Source organism: Babylonia areolata, chromosome 8 (genome assembly GCF_041734735.1).
Source record: "Babylonia areolata isolate BAREFJ2019XMU chromosome 8, ASM4173473v1, whole genome shotgun sequence".
NCBI lineage: Eukaryota > Metazoa > Mollusca > Gastropoda > Neogastropoda > Buccinidae > Babylonia > Babylonia areolata.
This window is the reverse complement of record NC_134883.1, coordinates 38,171,501-38,193,443: the sequence shown is the minus strand read 5'-3', so window position 1 is coordinate 38,193,443 and position 21,943 is coordinate 38,171,501. Positions and strand designations below refer to the sequence as shown.

The following is a 21,943-nucleotide window of genomic DNA, read 5'->3' as shown; positions in this document are numbered from 1 at the left end:
ATTTAAAAGTTCTGTAGTGTAGTTCTGGTGGCAACAAGTATATATATGTTGAGGTATGAAGCATATTGGTAATAAACTTGACCACAACAGACACAAAATGCACAGTTTGAACACTTGAAACTTTCCTGTAACAGCAAGAAAGCACACCTGGCAAGCAGGCCCCTCGCTGGATCCCTGATGATGCCGTCACCATGTGCATGATCTGTGAGATGGCTTTCACCACGTTTCGTCGGCGTCACCACTGCCGGGCGTGTGGCAAGGTGAGGACATTAGATGGTCAGGGTGTGCAGAGAACATGTCTACATGTAAACAACCATACCCTGACAGAGAGTCACCCAAACTGACACAATACACACAAGCACACATACATGACACTTGTCTCAAACCTTTGGAGACCACCAGTGGTACTATCTGACAGAAGTGCAGGGTGGATTACCTTCATTTAAATGGAATCAACATCATGCTCACTGATCTGTTGGCTTAGCACATGTCAGAATCAGTTGTACGATCTGCAGTCTACAGAATGGAAAACAAGGTTCGTAGGGTCCTTTCAAGTCCTTTTAAGTCCTTAGTAATTGGATTTTGGTCAAAAGGCCTTTTAAGTGCTTTGATTCAGCAAGTTGGTCCTTTTAACTCATCAGGAGGTCCTTTTAATTTTTGAAAGGTACTATTAAGTCCTATTTTATGAAGAGAAAGAGACTTGAGAACGAAACTGAAACACCTTTGACACCAAAACCGCAAGTTGCAAAGCGCGTTGAAAGATGCCGACGCGATCGTCTGAAACTCAGTACTTACTGTAGGAGGATACAGCCTTTTGGCCTAGGCCCTAACAGTTGTGCGCTTTCTGCTCGGTGGCAGATGCGAAGCGTGGTACAGTGGCTGTGAGTCACGCCTGCTGCTGCTGCTTTGCTTAGGCCTAGCCAGCTTTTAAAAAAAATTTTTGACGTCATGGGTTGCCAAGAGCAGAGGCGGTGCTAATGTTCGCGGCATATAGCTGACTCGATATTTTTGGTCAAACGATCTATGTTAAAAGGTTCCCTGTATAGAAATTAATTAAAAGAGTGAGGCAATAAAGATGAAAAAACATTACCCAAATAAATGTAGGTACATAACACCACGGTTTGCGAACATACAAACATAACAAACAGCCTTGGAGAACAGCTATATGCTGCATTCTTGAGCAGCATGTTACAGATAGATACCTTTTCCCGCCTTTTCTCCTCCTCCCTCCTATTTTCCTTACATTGCTAGTTAATTGGGATCGAGGCCTAGTTTGGAAAGTGTTTTCAAGCTAAACGTTCAAAATGCCAGGGAAATGTTCATTTCAGGATACATGGTTATCTGAAAAAGTTTATTGTGAGTGGGTGAGAAGGAATACTGAGGACAAGCATTCTGCTCGCTGCCTTTTTTGTGGAGTTTCATTGAAAATTGCATCAATGGGAGAGAGTGTCCTTAAACAACATGCCAAGACCGACAGACATGTGAAAAATGAACGAAAATTCAAGGCAGACACGGTCACCAGATGTAACATGACTGATTTCTTTTCAACAAAGAGTACAAGCACAGTCACTTCCAGTTCAACTAGCAGCACTAGTCGTGCCACTGCCAGCAATGAAGGTGTGTCAGTACAAGTCCAACCACAGACATCTACTACTAGTACTAGGCCTAGGTCTAGTTTTGATCTTGACAGTGGTCGGTTGAAGGCTGAAGTGTTGTGGGCAATGAAAGTTGTGGACTCCCACTACAGTTACAGATCATCAGAGCAGAGCGGAGAATTGTTTGGTGTCATATACTGTACCATGTCAAACTGATGCAAACTAGGCCTATTGGTTTGCTCTGCTTGGCCAAATTTCGCGCGGCTAACGGTGAAAAGACGGGCCCACCGCTCTCAGCCAATCAAACGCCTCTAAAAACTATAAGCGCTTAATCATTCCTTTGGCCAAGGCTCTCCACGCCATCTTGTCAGGTTTACGCTCTGTCTCGTCTTACGCTTTTTTCGGCTGTTCAGCGTATCCTTTTGGCCTTATTTTGTTGCATGCGGCTTGTGTTTATTGTATTCTTACATTCTGTGTACTCGATTCGACTCGGCACCCTCGATTCGTTCGATTTTTTCTGCCTCTAAGTCGATCCTGTCTTTCCTTTCTCTGTTGGGGGTCGGATTTTCGCTGGGTGCCTAAGCGCAGGTTCCATGCCTCGTGTGCCATACCACGAAGGCAGGGAATCATGACGCTGGGATTGAGACTCGGTAAGAGACTCTCCCAGGCCCGGAGCTCATGATTCCTCCCGATACGGACCGCGGCGATGCGTCGTTAGACGCTGATCGCGGAGGCGACGTTCGTACCAGTAAAACGGTCATGAAGGGGACCGGGGGGAAAGAGGTACGAGCGTCGCCTCCCGAGGTGTCCCAGCGCGAGGCAGGGAGAAGGGTGAATGGCAAGTCATCTCCGTGCTGTGGGGACTCGCAGCTAGGCGCGGACTCCCGAGGGGAGGCCGCGCCCGGCCATTACCCGGGTCCCCACTCGGAGATGGCCCTCGCGTGCCCCATTGTTGTTCCCCCTCCTCCCTTCTCTGTCGACCCCCCTCCCCCACCTCCTTTTGGGGGGGGAGAAAAATTTGGTTCCGGGGGGGGATCTCTACTTTGCCCACCCCGGGCCAAGCCACCCCAGTCTCCCCACGGGAGGGGATTCGGGGCGCGTGGCAACCTGCTCTGCAGGTCTTCCCGCTATCCGGCCGGTCTCCCCTGCTGGGGGAGGCCCGTGCGTGTCAGGCGGTTCCGGGCAGTCAGCCCGCTCGTCTTCGGGCGGGACTGACACCCAAGTCGGACCTGACCTCCCTCCGACTTGGCCAGGTTGTTCCCTTCATGGAGGTCAATGCACCAGTGACCCTTGGGGTTTGGGTCACAGTATGGCTGGTGCCCACGGGTAGTTACCCCCATTCTACCCGTACTGGGGCGCATCTAGGGTGCACACTGGGTTGCCGGGAGCACCAAGGACCAGCCCCTTGTCTGCTCCCCACCGGACCCAACCCAGCACATCTCACAGGGTGACACACACAGCCCCGACAAGTGGGATCGACTTCTTGTCGGTCAGGTCGAGCTCCTCGACCAATATTGCCACTCTGTCCACAAGTCGGGCCTCTGTCAACCCACAGGTGACCACCACGGTCACAACGGCCTCCTTGTCAGGACCGACGGCTGCTCAGGGGCCCTACTCGGCCCGGCGGAGCCGGCAGTCCCCACCTGCCCAGCCCTCGGTCCTACAGTGAGATGAGTGGGTGTTTGTCCCCACACAGCACTCGTGGGTCACTCTTGCATCCAGGGACGCCCTCTCTGAAAAGGCGTGGCACCCACCATCCCAAGCATGGTTGGACCTACGGTCCACACGCTCCCCACCCGCTTCAGGTGTCAAGGACATAACAGTGGCGGCCATGGTCCCGGCTCGGGATCGTCCCAGCTCATCCCGCTGGGCTGACCACAGCTCACAGGACGCCCCAGTGGGTACATCCACTTGGGATGGCACCCAGCAGGGGATGGACTGCGAACAAGAGTGGGAGCCCCTGTCTTCGGATGAGGACGAACAAGCAGATGAGCACTCTTCGCCCACATCCCAGGGGGGACAGATTGAGCCCGTGCCTCCCTAGGGACCAGCCTGAACCAAACTCGGACTTTGCCGAGCTCGAACTGACCCTCCCCAATAGGGCCACGTATGCCGAATCAGTCCCTCAGGCTACTTTGTTACCCTTGACCCTCCTTACGCCATGTGACTCTAACTCCAGAACCACAAGGCAACTCAGAGTGCCAGAAATGGTGCAGGTATGGCTTATTAAGTCAGCCCGCACTGTCAGGGGTGCTGCTTCCATCCCTCCTCCAGGCAGGGAGTCCCTCTCTGCCCCGGGCGCCTTTTCCCCGGGAAAGTTTCTTAAAGATTCCTCCAAGGGAGGGTTGTGGTCCTGGTACACACAGGACCACCCTGCCTACAGCGGAGCAGAGCCCTCCGCACAGGACAGGATGTTGGTCTCACAGCGCACCACCTTCCCCACTTCAGCTAACCTATCCTTTAAAACGTTAGCAGAGTGGGACAAATTGGCCCGCTGCTGCCCCCTCGAGGTTTCCACGGCGTACACCTTCGACACGTTCCTTCACAGGGCCAATGAGCTGTGGGAACAGTGTCCAGTTAATCAGGACAAGGGGTCTCCTTCCTCTGTCCCGCCGGGCCTCTTCACCGACCAGAGGTTACACGCTTTTGGCAATAGGGTAGCATCTGGTCTCACGGCAGCTGCAGACACAGCTACCAGCCTTCACTTCAATACTGTGCTAGCGCGGCGTGATGCCATTTTCAGCCTCTCTAACATTCCTGTGGAGGAGAGGGCTGCCCTGCGGTCCATCCCAGCACAGCAGCACTCCCTCTTCGGCCAGTTCCCGCCCCATTTTGTCAGCCACAGGGCAGAGACAAACAGGGAGGTGGCCTCATATTTGGCCCACACCTCTCATGGGCTCCAGGGTTCTATGCCATTGAAGAGACTGGCCACCAGGGCCCCTCCATATACCACGCCGCCTGTCAAGGCAGCGTGTGCCGAATCAGTGGCAGAGGAATAAACCACCTTAGGTCTGTCCAAGCCGACCGGCCATGCCCAAGGCCAGAAGGCAGCACCCCCAATGACTGGGCCCCGATTCAGCACCGCCAGTCGTTCAGCCCCTCCAAGTAGGAAACTTGTCCCGGCATGCACATCAGTGGTGTGCTCTGGGACTCAACGACGGGATTATGTCGGTGCTAGAGTCGGGGTACATGCTGTCTTGGGTGGAGGATCTCCCCCCTCTAAAGATCCACTCCTCCTCCTTAGGTGCCCAGCTCGACGGAGCAGGAGAGCGTCCTAGAAAAAGAGATATCGCACCCACTCCTCATGGGGCTATATCTCAACTCTCGGACCCGGGCCCCGGTTTTTACGGCTAGTTGTTGGTGATTCCAAAGGTCTCGGGAGGGTGGAGACCAGTTTTGAACTTGTCCCCCCTCAACAAATTCCTCCCCAAAATCAAATTCAAGATGGACACACAGGCACAGATTCGGGAGACCATCCAACAAGGTGATTGGCCTACCTCTGTCGATCTGGAAGATGCTTATTTTCATATACTCATCCATTCGGCATCCCGTCGGTACCTGAGGTTCGTGTGGAGGGACAAGGGGTTCCAGTTCCCGGCCCTCCCATTTGGTCTGTCCCTTGCCCCTTTCCTGTCTACCAAGGTGGTGCGGGAATTGGTGTCCATCGTCCGCTCGGAATCCATTTGTCTCTGTGAGTACCTGGACGACTTGCTTATCCTGGCCCAGTCGCAGGCCCTGTGCCTGAGTCATACGGCCAGACTTCTAGACCTTTGCTCCCAACTGGGCTTCCTCATGGACCAGCAGATATGCGATCTGTCCCCATGTCAGTCCTTCGACTTCTTAGGGATGAGATTCGACATGCGGTCTATGATAGTCTCTCTGGCGCCAGATCACTGGGACCGTCTGGCAGGCCTCCTCAGCCACTGGCGCCACTCCTCCCAAGATACAGTGCAGACACTTTCTTCCCTCTTGGGCATGATGGAGTCCACGGCACCTCTCATTCCCCTGGACAGGGTTCTCAAGCGCCCTCTCCAGAGGGCACTGAGGTTACGCCGGTCCCAGAGCACTCAGCCATGGGATACCCAGATATGTCTGGGCGAGTGTTTCCTCGAGGTGAGATCAGAGTGGTTAATCACCCCCTTTGGACACAGGGGATGCCCTTAGCCCCACCTACTCTTCAGGTGGCACTCTTCACAGACGCCTCCTCCCTGGGCTGGGGAGACCACATGGACTCACTCTATGCAGCAGGGACTTGGTCCCCGGAGGAGCGCCTATGCCACATCTATGTTCTGGAGGCAGTTCGCAGGACTCTCCTGCACTTCATGGGGGAGGCCACTGGCAAGACCATCCGCTTGTTCACGGACAAGACGACGGTCGCATGTTATGTGAACAAATGGGGGGAGCGCACTCGGCAGACCTCTCAATGCGGACTGAGGCTCTCCTCCGTTTGGTGCCACAGCAAGGGCATTGCACTTTCAGCGAGACACTGAGCAGGAAAAACCAACTTCTTGGCAGATGCTCTTAGCAGGTCCAAGAGTGTCATGCGCACAGAGTGCACCCTGGACAAGGACAGCCTTCAGGGGGTGTGGGAACAGTGGTTTTGGCCGATGGTGGACCTTGTTCAACAAGAGACTTCCCACTTCCGTGTCTTCGGTTGCCGACCCAGAAGCGTGGGCAGTGGATGCTCTCTCTCTAGATTGGAGCAGTCTGATTGCCTCCGAGCTTCTTCCCTTTCCATTTCTGTCCAAGGTGATACGGAAAGACAGATTGGAACACCCGCAGCTGATCCTCATTGCGCCGAAATGGACAGCCCAGACCTGGTTTCCGGACCTTCAGTCCCTGACACATGTTCCCACCCCTGGAACTTGAAACCAAATCTCATCTGCTGAGGCAGCCTCGCTCGGGCACTCCGCATTCCAATCCTCAACTGCTCCACCAGCACGCATGGCTGCTGTGCGGTCGGAACTGTCAGCATCACCACTGAAGTCCTCGACCCCTCGGTCGGCCTCTGTGTCGGCTGTGCTGACCCAGGGGTCTGCCTCCTCTGACCTCCTCTCCATAGTCACCAGAGCAAGGAGGCAGGGAACGGAGACTTTGTATGACTTTCGCGGGAAGATATGGTTGCGGTGGTGTACAGCTCAGGGCATTACCCCTACGAACCTTACGAGCATGCAGCTGGCCAACTTTCTGGCTCTCTGCTCCTCGGTTCATCCTGTCTGCTAGTTCTGTGCGAGGGTACAGGTCTGCCTTCTGTACCACAATGCAAACAGCTAGGTGGTTCCGCCTTTGAAGCGGATTGCCTGCTCAGAGAGGTGGCTAGGGGTGCCCCTCTGAAGGAAGCTAGAGACCCCAGAAGAGTGCCCCTCTGGGACTTGTTCCTGGTGCTGGATTTCATTTGAAAACAGCCCTTCCTTCCATTGGGGACTATTCCTTTTGACTCCTCACCCTCAAGACCACTTTCCTTCTGTGGCTGCCCACAGGCAGTCGTAGAAGTGAGCTGCATGGGCTTAGTGGAATGCCACAAGATCTGGCCTTCCACAGAGATGGTTCCATCACTATTCGTTTCCTTCCAGAGTTTCTGGCTAAGAACCAAGACCCTGAGGTTCCTTCCCCCTCTCCGAGGGTCAGACCTTTGTCTGATATTCTTGCCCAAGATGATGAGGATAGGCACCCGTCCTGTTCGGTGTCTCAAATATTATTGGGATAGGTCTCGCCATAGGCGTTCTTCTCAGAGGTGTCTGCTCATCTCCCTCAATGAGAATTACAAGAAAGACATTGCTGCAGGCACCATTTCCCGCCAGGTTTCCCAAGTCATTCGTAGAGCCTACTCTCATGCACACAGGGATATCAGCTGTCTTCATCCCAGGGCACACGAAGTGCGGGCCATAGCTACTTCGGCTGCTTTCCAGCACTCAGTGCCAACGCAGCATGTCTTGGAGGCAGCCTTCTGGCCGTCTGAGAATCCCTTCATCAACTTCTACCTCAGGAATTTCCGTATGACCAGGGCTGACGGTTCCAAGGGGATTTCCTTTGTCGCGGCTAACACTGCCGTCTCAGTTACAAGGGCTCCCCATATGAACCAGTAGGCGTTGCCCTCCTCCATTTGCTTTAAATTCTGCATCAGTTTGACATGGTACAGTATATGACACCAAAAGGAGGAGTTTGTATTATACTCCATGTTTGGTGTTAAATATACTTACCATGTCAAACTCGAATGCCCGCCCGTCCGTCCCCGCGTCTCCGCCGTGGTTCTCATGGGGCATTTTTGTTCATGGCCACGGAATGATTAAGCGCTTATAGTTTTTAGAGGCGTTTGATTGGCTGAGAGCGGTGGGCCCGTCTTTTCACCGTTAGCCGCGCGAAATTTGGCCAAGCAGAGCAAACCAATAGGCCTAGTTTGCATCAGTTTGACATGGTAAGTATATTTAACACCAAACATGGAGTATAATACAAACTCCTCCTTTTAGATCTATGTTCTCAGACAGTGACATTGCTGCCAGTTTTAAATGTGGGGAAACAAGATGCCGATACCTGACAACATTTGGGCTTGAACCCCGATTTTCTGAGCTGCTACAAAAGAATGTCAAGGCTTCCTCTGAACTAGGATACGTTTTGCTCTTTGACGAGTCTTTGAACAAGGAAAACCACATGAAGCAAATGGACTTTATGATACGTATCTGGCAAGATTCTGTTGTGAAAACACGGTATTTGACTTCAGAGTTTTTGGGCCACGCCACAGGAAAGGACATGATTGCAAAGTTTGAGTCAGTCTTCACAAAGTACAATTTGAACAAGAGAGACTTGCTACAGCTTGGCATGGATGGGCCCAACGTGAATTGGACTGTGTACAACACCATCAACTGTGACATGAAAGACAACCATGGAGTCTCCTTGCTGCATGTGGGAAGCTGTGGCCTTCACACTCTGCACAACGCCTTCTGTACCGGTTGTGAAGCCACAGGGTGGAAAATAGAAGACTTTTTGTCTGCATCCTACAAGCTCTTTGAAGACAGTCCAGCTCGCCTTGAGGATTACTACGCCACAACCCAAGCATCCTCTCTTCCATTGAAGTTCTGTCGCCACAGGTGGCTGGAGAATGCTGTGCCTGCAATGCGAGCCATTGAACTGTTGCCCAATTTAGATTTGTTTGTGAAAGCTGCGCTGACCAAGAAGATCACTCTGCCACGTAATAACAGTTTTGAATGTGTGAAAACTGGTGTCAACAACCCCTTGCTGCCCAGCCAGCTATCTTTCTTTGCATCTGTTGCTCGGCTCATTGAACCATTCCTGAAGAAATACCAGGCAGACAAGCCCCTCATGCCTTTCATGGCCACGGATCTCCAGACCATGCTGAAGAACCTCATGCAGAGGTTCATCAAAGAGGATGTGCTAACTGATACCCCACTGACTCAGATAGACTTGGAGGATGCAAACAATCTGCGAGCAAGAGTGCAGTTGGACTTTAAGACGACAAGCCTCGTCAACAAGGCAAAGAAGCTGCCAGGTGTATCCGAGGGACTAATCAGGGACTTTGACAGTGTCGAAGCTTTCTGATGAAAGTAGTAGGGAAAATGATAGAAAAGTGCCCACTAAAATACGGAGTGGCCAGAAACATGTCATGCCTGGACCCTACCAAGCTCAACAACAAAGAAGAGAGCCAAAGGAAAATGAGTCTTCTTCTGAAGAATGCCATTGACAGCGGCAGAGTGACTGAAGTGAAGGCGGACACCATTCTTCAGGAGTTCACCAACTTCCTGCCTACTGCTGCCACGCACTCAGCCAGCTCCTTCAACTGTGAGAAAGACAGGGTGGACACCTGGTGGTGCCAGGCTCTAGAACACTCCCAGTTCTCCAACCTCAGGCCTTTCGTTAAGAACATGCTGCTGCTGTCCCATGGGCAAGCCACAGTAGAACGAGGATTTTCCTACAATAAAGAAGCTTCTGCTGACAATCTGAGCCAGAAAGCTCTCAAAGCCTGACGGGTCATGATAGACCACATCCGTGATGTTGGTGGAATCCAGAACGTCAAGCTGGACAAGCCCCCCTGGTGTCTGAAAGTGCTGCATGGGGCAGATACAACGAACACCTGAAAGAACAGCGTCAGGAAAAGGAGACAACCCAGAACCAACTGAAGCTGAAGGCTCTTGAACAAGAGATAGGGGAGCTGGAGAAGAAGAAAAAGAAAGCAGAAAATGATTCAAAGCAACTCGCTGTTGAAGCTGACAACCTGAGTTTTAAAGCTCAGGAACAGAGGAGCTTCACATTGGTGGACAGGTCCAATGAGCTTCGCCTGTCTTCAAGGGACAAACAAGACATAGCCAGCAGTCTATCCATTCAACTGGCAAAGAAACAAGAGGAACTTAAGAAACTGTGAAGTGTGTGAACTGAAGAAAAATACATGTGTAAATAGTAGTGTAGTGGATGTGACAGTAGAATGTGTAATAGTAGTGTAGTGGATCTGACGGTAAAAAGAATGAAAGTGATTCATCATTATGTGTCTACAATAGTTCGTGACTCACTGTTCACAGTGAAAGTGATAACTCAATAATCTATATACTTGTGAAATAAAACCTCGTGACAATTACATTCAGCCAAAGAGACCTACAGTGACGTGAATTGCAAAGACTAAATACGACAGTCAAATGGGATTAGCTGTTCTTCCGTTTATGAGAGGTAAGTGTCTGCTGTTCTGCATGTCAAATAGATTGGGGTGTACTGTAAAGTCATGTCGGCAAAGGTCCTTTTAAACTGATTTGAGGTCCTTATAAAGTCCTTTAAAGGTCCTTTTTTGGCTTCATGCCCACCACCTGGGAACCCTGGAAAAGAGCACAGAAATTTGGTTGACTTCAGTGTGACAACTGCTGATCACTTTTCAGCTAATGTCATAATGATACAAAGTGTGCATTTTTTCATCATTGATTTGGTTTTTTTGATTTTATGCTATTCTGTGATATATGCCAGAAATGGTCAACACCAATTAGGTGCACTTGTTTATTGGTCACAAGGGTCAAGGTCAAGTGGGAAGAACAAAATATTGAGTAAAAGTCTGAAAAATGCAGTTGTCCTGGTTTGTTTTTTTTAGTATTATTTCAGTGTTTTTTGCTTTTTATTAGGAATACCTGCATCTGTGATTGTATGACCATGTGTGGATGGAGATGGCCACAAGACTGAGGAAAAACACTAGTGTTTTTCATGATTTTTTAAAAGATCTAAATACCTCACACTGGAAGACACTATGCATTGATGATGATCCTTGTTGTCTTTGTTGACATTTTTTTACTGGCATAAAATTATTTCTGGTCAAAATATTTTCTAAATGCAGTCCTCCTCATTATTTTGAGACTTTGCAATGTTAATCATCTTCATTATTGTTGCTTCCTTGTCCAGCTGATCTGCAAAAACTGTTGCAAGAAAGCACCCCTGGAGTACATGAACAACAGGCTGGAGCGGGTGTGTCTGGAGTGTCATGATGCCATTGTCTTCTCTGGCAAGGGAGCAGTGCAGTCACCTGCCAGAACTGGCAAACGTAGAATCCTACAGGTACACAGAATGTGTGTGTGAGAGTGTATGTGTGTGTTAGAGACTGTGTGTGTATGTGAATGACAGTATGTGAGAGAGAGAGAGAGTGTGTGTGTGTATGTGAGAGAGAGAGGAGAGAGAGAGCGTTTGTTAGTATATGAGTGAGAGTGAGTGAGTGTGTGTGAAAGAGGAGACATTTACTTTTCTTTCTCTTGAATATTAACCCTTTGATCCCGGAGTTTCTGAGCAATTTTAACCCTTCTGCCTGAGCTCAACAGAAATAGAGGTATCTTTTCCTGTGCCTGGACCTGCAGTAGACTGTATTCTATTTACTATTTCTTGTCACACCTGATTTCTCTGTGTGAAATTCCAGTGTCTCCCCCCAGGGGAGCGTGTCACAACAGTGCAGCATCAGTGTTTTTCTCTGTCTACAAATGTTTTTGTTTGACTGACAGAGTGTGTGTGTTTTTCTCTGTCTGCAAATGTGTTTGTTTAACTGACAGAGTGTGTGTTTTTCTCTGCCTGCAAGTGTGTTTGTTTGACTGACAGAGTGTGTGTGGTTTTTTCTGTCTGCAAATGTGTTTGTTTGACTGACAGAGTGTGTGTGTTTTTCTCTGCCTGCAAGTGTGTTTGTTTGACTGACAGAGTGTGTGTGTTTTTTTCTGTCTGCAAATGTGTTTGTTTGACTGACAGAGTGTGTGTGTTTTTTTCTGCCTGCAAGTGTGTTTGTTTGACTGACAGAGTGTGTGTGTTTTTTTCTGCCTGCAAGTGTGTTTGTTTGACTGACAGAGTGTGCGTGTTTTTTTCTGTCTGCAGATGTGTTTGTTTGACTGACAGAGTGTGTGTGTTTTTTTCTCTTGTCTGCAGATGTGTTTGTTTGACTGACAGAGTGTGTGTGTTTTTTTCTCTTGTCTGCAGATGTGTTTGTTTGACTGACAGAGTGTGTGTGTTTTTTTCTGTCTGCAGATGTGTTTGTTTGACTGACAGAGTGTGTGTGTTTTTTTCTCTTGTCTGCAGATGTGTTTGTTTGACTGACAGAGTGTGTGTGTTTTTTTCTCTTGTCTGCAGATGTGTTTGTTTGACTGACAGAGTGTGTGTGTTTTTTTCTCTTGTCTGCAGATGTGTTTGTTTGACTGACAGAGTGTGTGTGTTTTTTTCTCTTGTCTGCAGATGTGTTTGTTTGACTGACAGAGTGTGTGTGTTTTTTTCTCTTGTCTGCAGATGTGTTTGTTTGACTGACAGAGTGTGTGTTTTGGACATAATTTTGCCCTTTTGTTGCCATGAGTTATTTTACATGTGCTAACATGGACCTCAGTTTTTTGTTTCATTCAAAAGACTAGCACCCAGACTACCTGGTCTGTATATAGGAAACAAACCAGTGGATGCTTGCTTCTTTACTGGGTGCATTATCTATAGGCCAGTGCTGGTTACAGGTGAAAGCAGACGACCCCGGCCTGCTGGCAGGGTACCTGTCCATCAGTGACGATGCTGGCAAGACATGGAACAAACGCTGGTTCACCTTGCACGAGGACTTTGTCATGTACTTCTTCAAGGCAAGACAGGTCAGAACACTGTCACCATGTGTGTGACACCCAGTCGTCTGTCACAAACAGAATTTCTTTTTTACACTAACTGTTTCTTGGTATTTCTTTCAGTTTGTATTGTATCATTGTGTTGTATTATGTAGGTTTTTTTCACAGCAGATTTCTCTGTGTCAAATTCTGTCTGTTCTTCACAGGGAGAGCCTGTCGCTACAGTGATAGATCTACCCTTTTTTGACTCACTTGTGTAAACAAAGTGAGTCTGTGTTAAAACCCGGTGTTCGGTTGTCTGTGTGTGTGTGTGTGTGTGTGTCCATGGTATGTGTGTCCATTATGTTTTTCTTTGTTTATCATGTCACATACCAGTGATACGCCCACAGTTGAATCAACACTGGTGGTTTGTGTGCAGGATGTCAGTGCTTACAATTCCCTCCCCTTGCCAGGCTACCAGGTGGAGTCACTGGCAGACCCCAGCAAGCCGTACACACTCCGTGTCTATCACCACAGTATCAACACAAAGGGCATCCTCTTCCAGGCCGACAATGACAAGATCCTGAAAAAGTCAGTGATGCTGTGCATGGTTCTCAGTCAGTGTAGGCTGGTTGTATGCTGGAAAGAAAAAAAGAGAGAAAATGTTTAAACAACATTATCTATCAGGAATCTGTCTGTTAGTGGATGTTGGTTTTTTGGTAGAGAAAGAGCATTTTTGTGTATGTTTTAGCACTTTCTTTTCTTAAACAGAATACACTAGACAGCACATTTTCCAATGTTACTTGGACCTCCTGACATTGACATAGTCTGTAGTCTTTCATTGTTGCTTAACCTTATGACAATTACTCGGTCAGGAGAAATGGTCCACCTTTCACTCCCCCCTAATAAATTTGTCATATGTATTTTTTGGTGCTTTAGAGTGTATAGATCACAAAAAATCATGTTAACATCAAAAATCTTGGGACGCACTGTCTCTTCTGGCTTAATTTTGAAGGGTACCCATCTCAGGTGCCGCGGCTGCTTTTCGTCGGTCCAAAACCTTCCATAAGTTTGGTGATCACCCATGTCTTTATTATTTGAGCTACAAGAATTTCCTTTATGTTTTTGTTGACAGTAATGCACCATATGCAATAATCAGAACGACAATATATGCAATAACGTGACCGCAATGAAGCTACATGTGTACCCACCGTCTGTCACACCTTACGAACTGTGAATTTGCTTAAATGTTTGCAATAAACTGTCTCTCTAGAAAACTGTGCAACTTATTAGAAACAAAGTACACCACAGTTTCAAAGAACAGTCTCTTGTGATTCTTTTGAGCTAAGCCACATCACCATGGGCCTATTCTGCTGTCCTCTGCCACAGGTTTATCTCCCCTACCCCCTATTTGGCTTCAACGCCAGTTTAATTCTTTACAAATTCATATTGGTCTATTTATTGAAAAAAAACGTTTATGTGCACTTTCCAAGTGTGAGCACAGGTGTGTGTGTGTGTGTGTGTGTGCTGTCCTCTGTCAGCGGTTTATCTCCCCTACCCCCATCTCATCATTCTGAGTCGCTTCCCTCGGCATAAGTAGAAAGCGACTCTTCTGATACTATCCGCGGGCAGGATGACGTCTTCTGCGGACCACATTGGTTCCCAGGTGCCATCAACGTCGATCCATCCATGTCCATCGCTTGCTGCTGGAACATCAGAAATGGGTTTGAGAGCCCTTTTCCAAATGGCAACTTGATAGTTGCTCCGTTTGATGTGCTCTTGAAGAGTTTGTTTGTACGGAGGCATGGTTGCCATGTCAACGTTGTGGTTTGCATTCAATGGCTCATCTCCACATCTCTCCTTGAGTAGCTGGTGTCGGAGGTCATTGACACTGGTGAAGCAATGTCTGCCGTACACAGGTGAAGGTCTCAAGATCGACTTTGACTTCTTCAGCGATGGCCCATGTATCTCCAGGGTGGGCAGTTGTTTCCACAAATCTTGGATTCTGCTGAAGAACTTTGATGGGTTTTATTTTCCCAATGCCCTTGAACGCACTTGTGTCGCAGCCGGTATAAGCATGAAGAGCCAGGAAGGCGGTGCAGTGCTGTTGCCTGTATGCTTTTGCGATGTCAGTGACGTTGATGAGCCACTGTTTGTGCCCCATTCCTGTGTCGAACAGAATCACCACATCCTTCAGCTGCAGAGCGAAGTGCAGGAGAATGAAGAACATGTCCGAGTAGGGACTCTTGACGCGGATGAACCTGTAGCCATTCCGTTCAGCGTACACACAGTAGAGGGCAACTCTAGAATCCATCTCTTCTTGTGTGGATTTGAGCGTTGCGATTGGCATCCTTGTTGTCTTCAGCTCATCTGCCGATTGCAGCAGGAAGGTTTCTCCCTCACATATCAACATGACTTTTCTGTCCCTTGAATTTTGGTGCATTCTCATCTTTGCTTCAAACGTCGAGTAATACTTGGGTGAGCTGCTTTTTTATTTTCTTTGCTTGACAGAAACGTCTTCCAGTCTGAAGGATGCTTGGTGTTTTCTCCTTTCACAATGATCTTATCGCCAGTGCCTCTCCTTTTCCTTTCCATCGCTTTGATTGAGTACGTTTTGTACATGTCTGTACTGAACACCACGTCCGTTCCCTTTGGCAGCATGTCAAATATCTTCTGGTGGATCTCCCTGAAATTGGAAGGAAGCTGTTGCAAGCAGTGAAACACTGCATTGCCATCAATCACAACCAGCGTCGCATCATGGGGAGGTAGAGCGGCATCTTCCATATCTTTGGTGAGGTAGTTGAACCCTTTTGCTTTGTCGGTCTTGGCAAGGAAATTGTCAGCAGTGGCAATACTGTAAGGTACAGGACTAAGTTGGTATGTCATCAACTGTTTCAGATCGAGTTGAACACCTGTTTCCTGTGCCTTCAGAAGGAGTTGAAAGGCAATGTTCCCTTGTTGTTTGTATTCCACAACCTTCTTCTTGGTAGTCTTCATGTGGACGGTTTTGTTCATCAATGCCATCGTTTTCAGGTTTAGCCGCTTGACTGGTTCAAAGAAATGGTCATTTGCCATCAGTCTCTGCGTGATGAACGCCTCCTTCGCGGCTTTATCAGTTTTTTTTCTACCCTCAACACATCTTGCTAAATGCCAGCTGGGACAGATGCTCCAGATGACAAGGCGATGAGTTTGACCGAGGCTTCCTCGCAGAAAGGGTTGATGAAACTTTTGATTACATCCTGATTCTTCATGACGTTGCTTTCGCTCTTCAGTCTCTCAGAAGGACACAAGTCACGATGTCTACTGCCAACCTCATCACCTTGTGCCATGCCAACCATGTTGAGAGTTGCATGAAGATACTTTGACCTCTCATGGGTTGTCCTGACCCATCTGTGGTAGGCCTCCTGGTTGGACAGCAGTCCCGTGAGACCAGCGCCACCTCCGTCAGCTCCTCCTTGGATTTTGGCGTGCTTCATGAACGTTTCTTCCATGATCTTGTCCACTGCATAGCGATTGCCAGGAATGAAGGACCTTGCCACGCTGAAAGCGCTTCTCTGCAGCATCTCCTTGGCTCCAGGATGTGACAAGTCAATGTTTGCCCAGAAGACTGAGAAGAAGGTCAGGTAGCGTGTGTAGTTTTGTCCATCAAAACTGAAGAAGAGGTCTGGCATTTGGGACATCGTTTGTGCCGTGTAGAGCAGGAAGTCGTTGATTTTGACAGTCTCAAGGAGCGCAAGGACAAGCCATACATGATCGATGTAGGACAACCAAAATTGTGCAGTTGGTCCAAAGGCTCCTTCTCTGACTCTATCTCTGAACTGTTCGTACTCTACCATAAAACTGGCGATAGCTTCATCTTGCTGAAGCTCAGTCAACGTCTCTTTTGAGAAGAAACCTGAGGCTGTCTGGAGTTTGATCATGCTGTCTTCTGACAGTGTCGGAAATGACGTGTCTTCATCTCTGATTTCAAGATATCTTTCCAGCACCGAGCGTTCTAGACTCTCAAGCATTGTGTTATGGCAGAACAATGCTCGTTCATAATGTTTGCCAGACGGCAACCCTTGCAGAGAACCAGAAGAGATCAGGCCTGCCTCCAGAAGGATATCTCTGAAACCAGAACCATCCAGCTTTTTCCCAAGCATCTTGAGGTATGCACAGGCAAGGTGGAATGTACTGATCAGAATAATATGCTTCTTGTACTGGTCAGGTTGGTTCCAGATGATCGGGTAGGCTTTCATACAAACCCCAAGATCAAACGTAGTGATAACGTACTCTTGTCCAACCTCTCTCCTGGACTGTCTTGTACTCGGTGACTGGGTGATGGATCACAGGGTAGTAGTCCAATGTCGTCTTCTTTGCCGGGTTAATGGTAATAATGTCAGAACGTTTATTCGACATGGCTCAAAAGTCACAATAATACTTTCATGCTTCACCCTCGTGGTTCCGCACCGCTTGAAACACTTTCCCCATGTAATTTTTCACTATAGTACAGAGTCTTTCATTTCATAAAGAAAACACACACACACACACACACACACACACACATGTGCTCACACTTGGAAAGTGCACATAAACGTTTTTTTCAATAAATAGACCAATATGAATTTGTAAAGAATTAAATTGGTGTTGAAGCCAAATAGGGGGTAGGGGAGATAAAATGGTGGCAGAGGACAGCAGAATAGGCCCATGGTGATGTGGCTTAGCTCAAAAGAATCACAAGAGACTGTTCTTTGAAACTGTGGTGTACTTTGTTTCTAATAAGTTGCACAGTTTTCTAGAGAGACAGTTTATTGTAAACATTTAGACAAATTCACAGTTCGCAAGGTGTGACAGACGGTGGGTACACACGTAGCTTCACTGCGGTCACGTTATTGCATATATTGTCGTTCTGATCATTGCATATGGTGCAGAAGGCATTACTGTCAACAAAAACATAAAGGAAATTCTTGTAGCTCAAATAACAATGACACAGGTGATCACCAAACTTATGGAAGGTTTTGGACCAACGAAAAGCAGCCGCGGCACCTGAGATGGGTACCCTTCAAAATTAAGCCAGAAGGGACAGTGAGTCCCAAGATTTTTGATGTTAACATGATTTTTCGTGATCTATACACTCTAAAGCACCAAAAAATACATATGAAAAATTTATTAGGGGGGGTGAAAGGTGGACCATTTCTCCTGACAGACTAAATCACTGAATATGTTAATTGTAGTCCATGACGTGTTGTGATGTGTACAGCATGTGGTCCATGACATGTTGTGATGTGTACACCATGTGGTCCATGACATGTTGTGATGTGTACACCATGTGGTCCATGACATGTTATGATGTGTACACCATGTGGTCCATGACATGTTATGATGTGTACACCATGTGGTCCATGACATGTGATGTGTACACCATGTGGTTCATGACTTGTTATGATGTGTACACCATGTGGTCCATGACATGTTATGATGTGTACACCATGTGGTCCATGACATGTTGTGATGTGTACACCATGTGGTCCATGACGTGTTGTGATGTGTACACCATGCGGACCATGACATGTTGTGATGTGTACACCATGTGGTTCATGACATGTGATGTGTACACCATGTGGTGCATGACATGTTGTGATGTGTACACCATGTGGTCCATGACATGTTATGATGTGTACACCATGTGGTGCATGACATGTTGTGATGTGTACACCATGTGGTTCATGACATGTTGTGATGTGTACACCATGTGGTCCATGACATGTTGTGATGTGTACACCACACTGTACAGGTGGGCCAACATGCTGAGCAAGCTGGTGCTGGCCCAGTTGCCGGACGAGTCGCAGCGTCTGTCGTCCCAGTCCAACTCCAGCTCAGCCAGCAGCGGCAGTGATAACAACACCGCCATGAACAACAACAACAACACCACCACCACCACCACCACCACCACCACCACTGCCACTAACAGCGACAAGCTCAGTCAGGCTGACAGCTGTTTCACGGCCTCAGACAGCATCTGTGAAGACAGCGTCACCGAGTCACCGACCACCACTGGTGATGAGGTCAATGACGACAGTGTCATTGAAAAATTGTGACATGAACAGTGAATTTCTGTTATGTTGGGTCATCGAAGCATTGTGACATGTGCAGTGAATTTCTGTCATGTTGGGTCATCGAAGCATTGTGACATGTGCAGTTAATTTCTGTCATGTTGGGTCATCAAAGCATTGTGACATGTGCAGTGAATTTCTGTCATGTTGGGTCATTGAAGCATTGTGACATGTGCAGTTAATTTCTGTCATGTTGGGTCATCGAAGCATTGTGACATGTGCAGTTAATTTCTGTCATGATGGGGGTCTTCATTTGACATGATAGTTAATTCCCATCATGTTGCTTCATTGAAAAATCATGACATGGGCAGTGACTTCCTGTCATGTTGGGTCATTGAAAAATTGTGACATGTGCAATGAATTCCCTCCCATCATGTAGGGTCATTGAAAAATTGTGACATGTGCAATGAATTCCCATCATCTTGGGTCATTGAAAAATTGTGACATGTGCAATGAATTCCCATCATGATGGGGGTGTTCATATCAGTTGGTCAGCCAGGGAATGGCAACAGTGGTGAAGGATTTTGATGTCAAGTTTGGAACCTGAAGTGTCCAAGTTATAGTGCAGCATTTCAGTGTAAAGAGGCGATGGGAGTGATGAAGAGATAGCCAATGAAAGATGCTTCCTGAAAAACTGTGATGTGTAAGAAAAACTTCTATGGTCACTGAATCACGTATCACCACACTGACAATGTGTGTTGTGGTTACAAAAATGAAGCTGCTGGTTTATATATAGAAAAGAAAGATGAAATCGTGGTTGACAGATGAAAAAGTGGAGATGGTGGACATTCGCCATGGTATTGTTGCTGCCCATGAGGTGGGTAGTAGCAGTGTTGAAAGTGACTCATCCATAGATTGCAATACAGATTAGCAAGATGAAAAACAAAGGACAGTTGTGGAAAGTGATTGTCATGGAGGGATAGAATGACTGGAAATGACTCACTGCCCTCTATCCATTGTGTTCAGCAGTGTTGGTGTTCACAAAGCAGGACGTATTGTCATCGTGGAGTGGTACCTCCTGTCAATGTGACCTCAGACAGGAACTGTGCACTAACAGTGTCAGTGAAGAACTGATCTTTGAAGCCACTGCATGGCTTAGTCACCATTTAAGGGTGAAGTTATGATGAAGGTATCTTTTGTTTTCTTGTTTTCAATGTGTATATTTTTGTGGAACATGATGCATTCATCATTGCTGAAGATGAGAAGGGAAGTACATTAACACATGAGGAATTGTCATACATAAACTTCTTTTTTTTTCTTCTTTTTTTTTTTGTCAACAAGATTCTGGTTATGAAAGATAATAAAGGGCAGTATTTTTACAAACATGTCTGTCAAATCATAAGAAATAGAGAAAGAAGATAGTTGAGGGTGATGGCTCATACAGTGTGGTCAATAGTAACTGACATTTTTTGCAGCATGAAACAAGCATGTTTGTTCTGGAAGATAACAGCTAGCCCTCCAAAAGGCTAGAGAAACTTTTTTTTTTCTCTCCAGTGATAGAAAACAGGTAAAAAATACTACCCAAACTGAAATGGAATCACCTCAAATTCCCCAAAAAAAAGAAAAAGAAAAGCGAAAATGTGCTGATGCAGCTTGTTGAATTGTCTCCTTCCTGTTCTCTATGCCAAAGACACCTGAAGAAATGCAGAACCAATGCAGATGTTAACACAAACTTTTTTTTGTATGTGTGTGTGTAGCCTTCTTTTATCTCTCATCTACTTTTCTCCTTATTTTACTTCTCCAGCGTGACTGCTTCCAACTTCCAACTTTTTTTTCTTCTAAACTCTGGCTAAATGGGAAGAGTTATAATTTCAGGGGAGGAGAGATGCTGGTTGTAAGCAGTGAGGTTGGATGTCTATGTCAGTGATGTATATCTATGTCAGTGATGTAAATACAGCTGTGTGTAGGAAGCAACTGTTGGGATACATCAGCAGTGTGGTCAGCTGTTGTGCTGGGGTTGTTTAGTGTCACAACAGGTCTTCCTGTGTGGAGGCAGTGAAGCTTTTTAACATTGTATTTTCATTTCTTTTTTAACTTGGATCACAGAAGGATATACTTCATAGAAGGAGAATGTGCAGATGGTTGTAGAGCATCCTGATGTACAAAAGATCATTTAGAAATAATAAAAGTTCAAACAGTGTATGTCATTCATACTAATATGAATGCACATGCGCGCGCACACACACTCACGCCTTTGCACACAAATTAACACTCACTTTCTCTCACTCACACACATACACTCACTCACTCTCTAACTCTCTCTCTTTCTTTCTCTCTCACACACACACACGCGCGCGCGCACACACACACACACACACACACACACGCATTTGCACACAAATTAACACTCACTTTCTCTCACTCACACACATACACTTACTCACTCTCTATCTCTCTCTCTTTCTTTCTCTCTCTCACACACACATGCACACGCACACGCACACACATGGGCAATCCCATCAAGTAGTTTTTGCCTGATCAACATAATCACAGACATATACTTTTTAAAGCGAGATGAAACTGAACTTGAAAAGCATGAGAATGTGTGAATGGTTTTCTGGATATTTTGAGGAATAATCCATGTTTCAGTATCAACATGCTTTGTAAGTCCAGAAATCATGCATTTTTTTCACATTGCTTTTTGAAAAAAAAAAAGTGCCATTCTTGAACGGATCCATGTCTTTCACATATAATTGTAAGTGTTGCAAACATTTTTTAATTATAGACTAGAGAAATCAGTTCAACATTTTATTGAAACAGCTGTTTTTTGGTTTATCATTTGCCAATGTGTTTTGTTTGGATACTGATTTAATTGCTACAATGTGTAAGTCTTGATTTAGAATTTTTATGTTCTGTCGTTCAAAGAATCATGTCTTAATAGTTTTAAGTTTTAAAACAATGTTTTTGGAATGCACATCTTGAAACAGTATAAAGTGATAATTTTCTCTGACCTCTAATTTCATAAATTCAACTGCAGTGTTCTTTCAAATTGTTTTATTCCTTCCAAAATAATTCACAAAATTGTGATAATATAAACTATTCAGAAAAATCAGCAGATGTGATTCATTTACATAAGGTATGGATAAGAAGACAACTAACACCTCTTGGTAGGGTGTCTGTTTTTTAAATCACCAATTTTGTCAAAATTGATTCAGTTGTGAATGTTGCTGCCTAACCTACCAGACAATTTCTTTCACACTTCGCAAAATCAGTGTTATTTGTGGAA

At 46.7% G+C, this 21,943-nt stretch overlaps 1 protein-coding gene across 2 annotated transcripts in view; it reads left to right on the top strand.

Moving 5' to 3' along the window:
- LOC143284778 (uncharacterized) overlaps positions 1-18,872 on the top strand; it is a 259,607-nt gene extending 240,735 nt beyond the window's left edge. For both annotated transcript variants that reach the window (XM_076591773.1, XM_076591774.1), the window contains 5 exons: positions 135-260; positions 10,983-11,135; positions 12,548-12,676; positions 13,065-13,216; positions 18,399-18,872. In XM_076591773.1, the coding sequence (XP_076447888.1) occupies positions 135-260; positions 10,983-11,135; positions 12,548-12,676; positions 13,065-13,216; positions 18,399-18,702 (864 nt within the window). In that variant the 3' untranslated portion in view covers positions 18,703-18,872. The remainder of the gene's footprint in view (positions 1-134; positions 261-10,982; positions 11,136-12,547; positions 12,677-13,064; positions 13,217-18,398) is intronic.
- Positions 18,873-21,943: the final 3,071 nt, after the last annotated feature.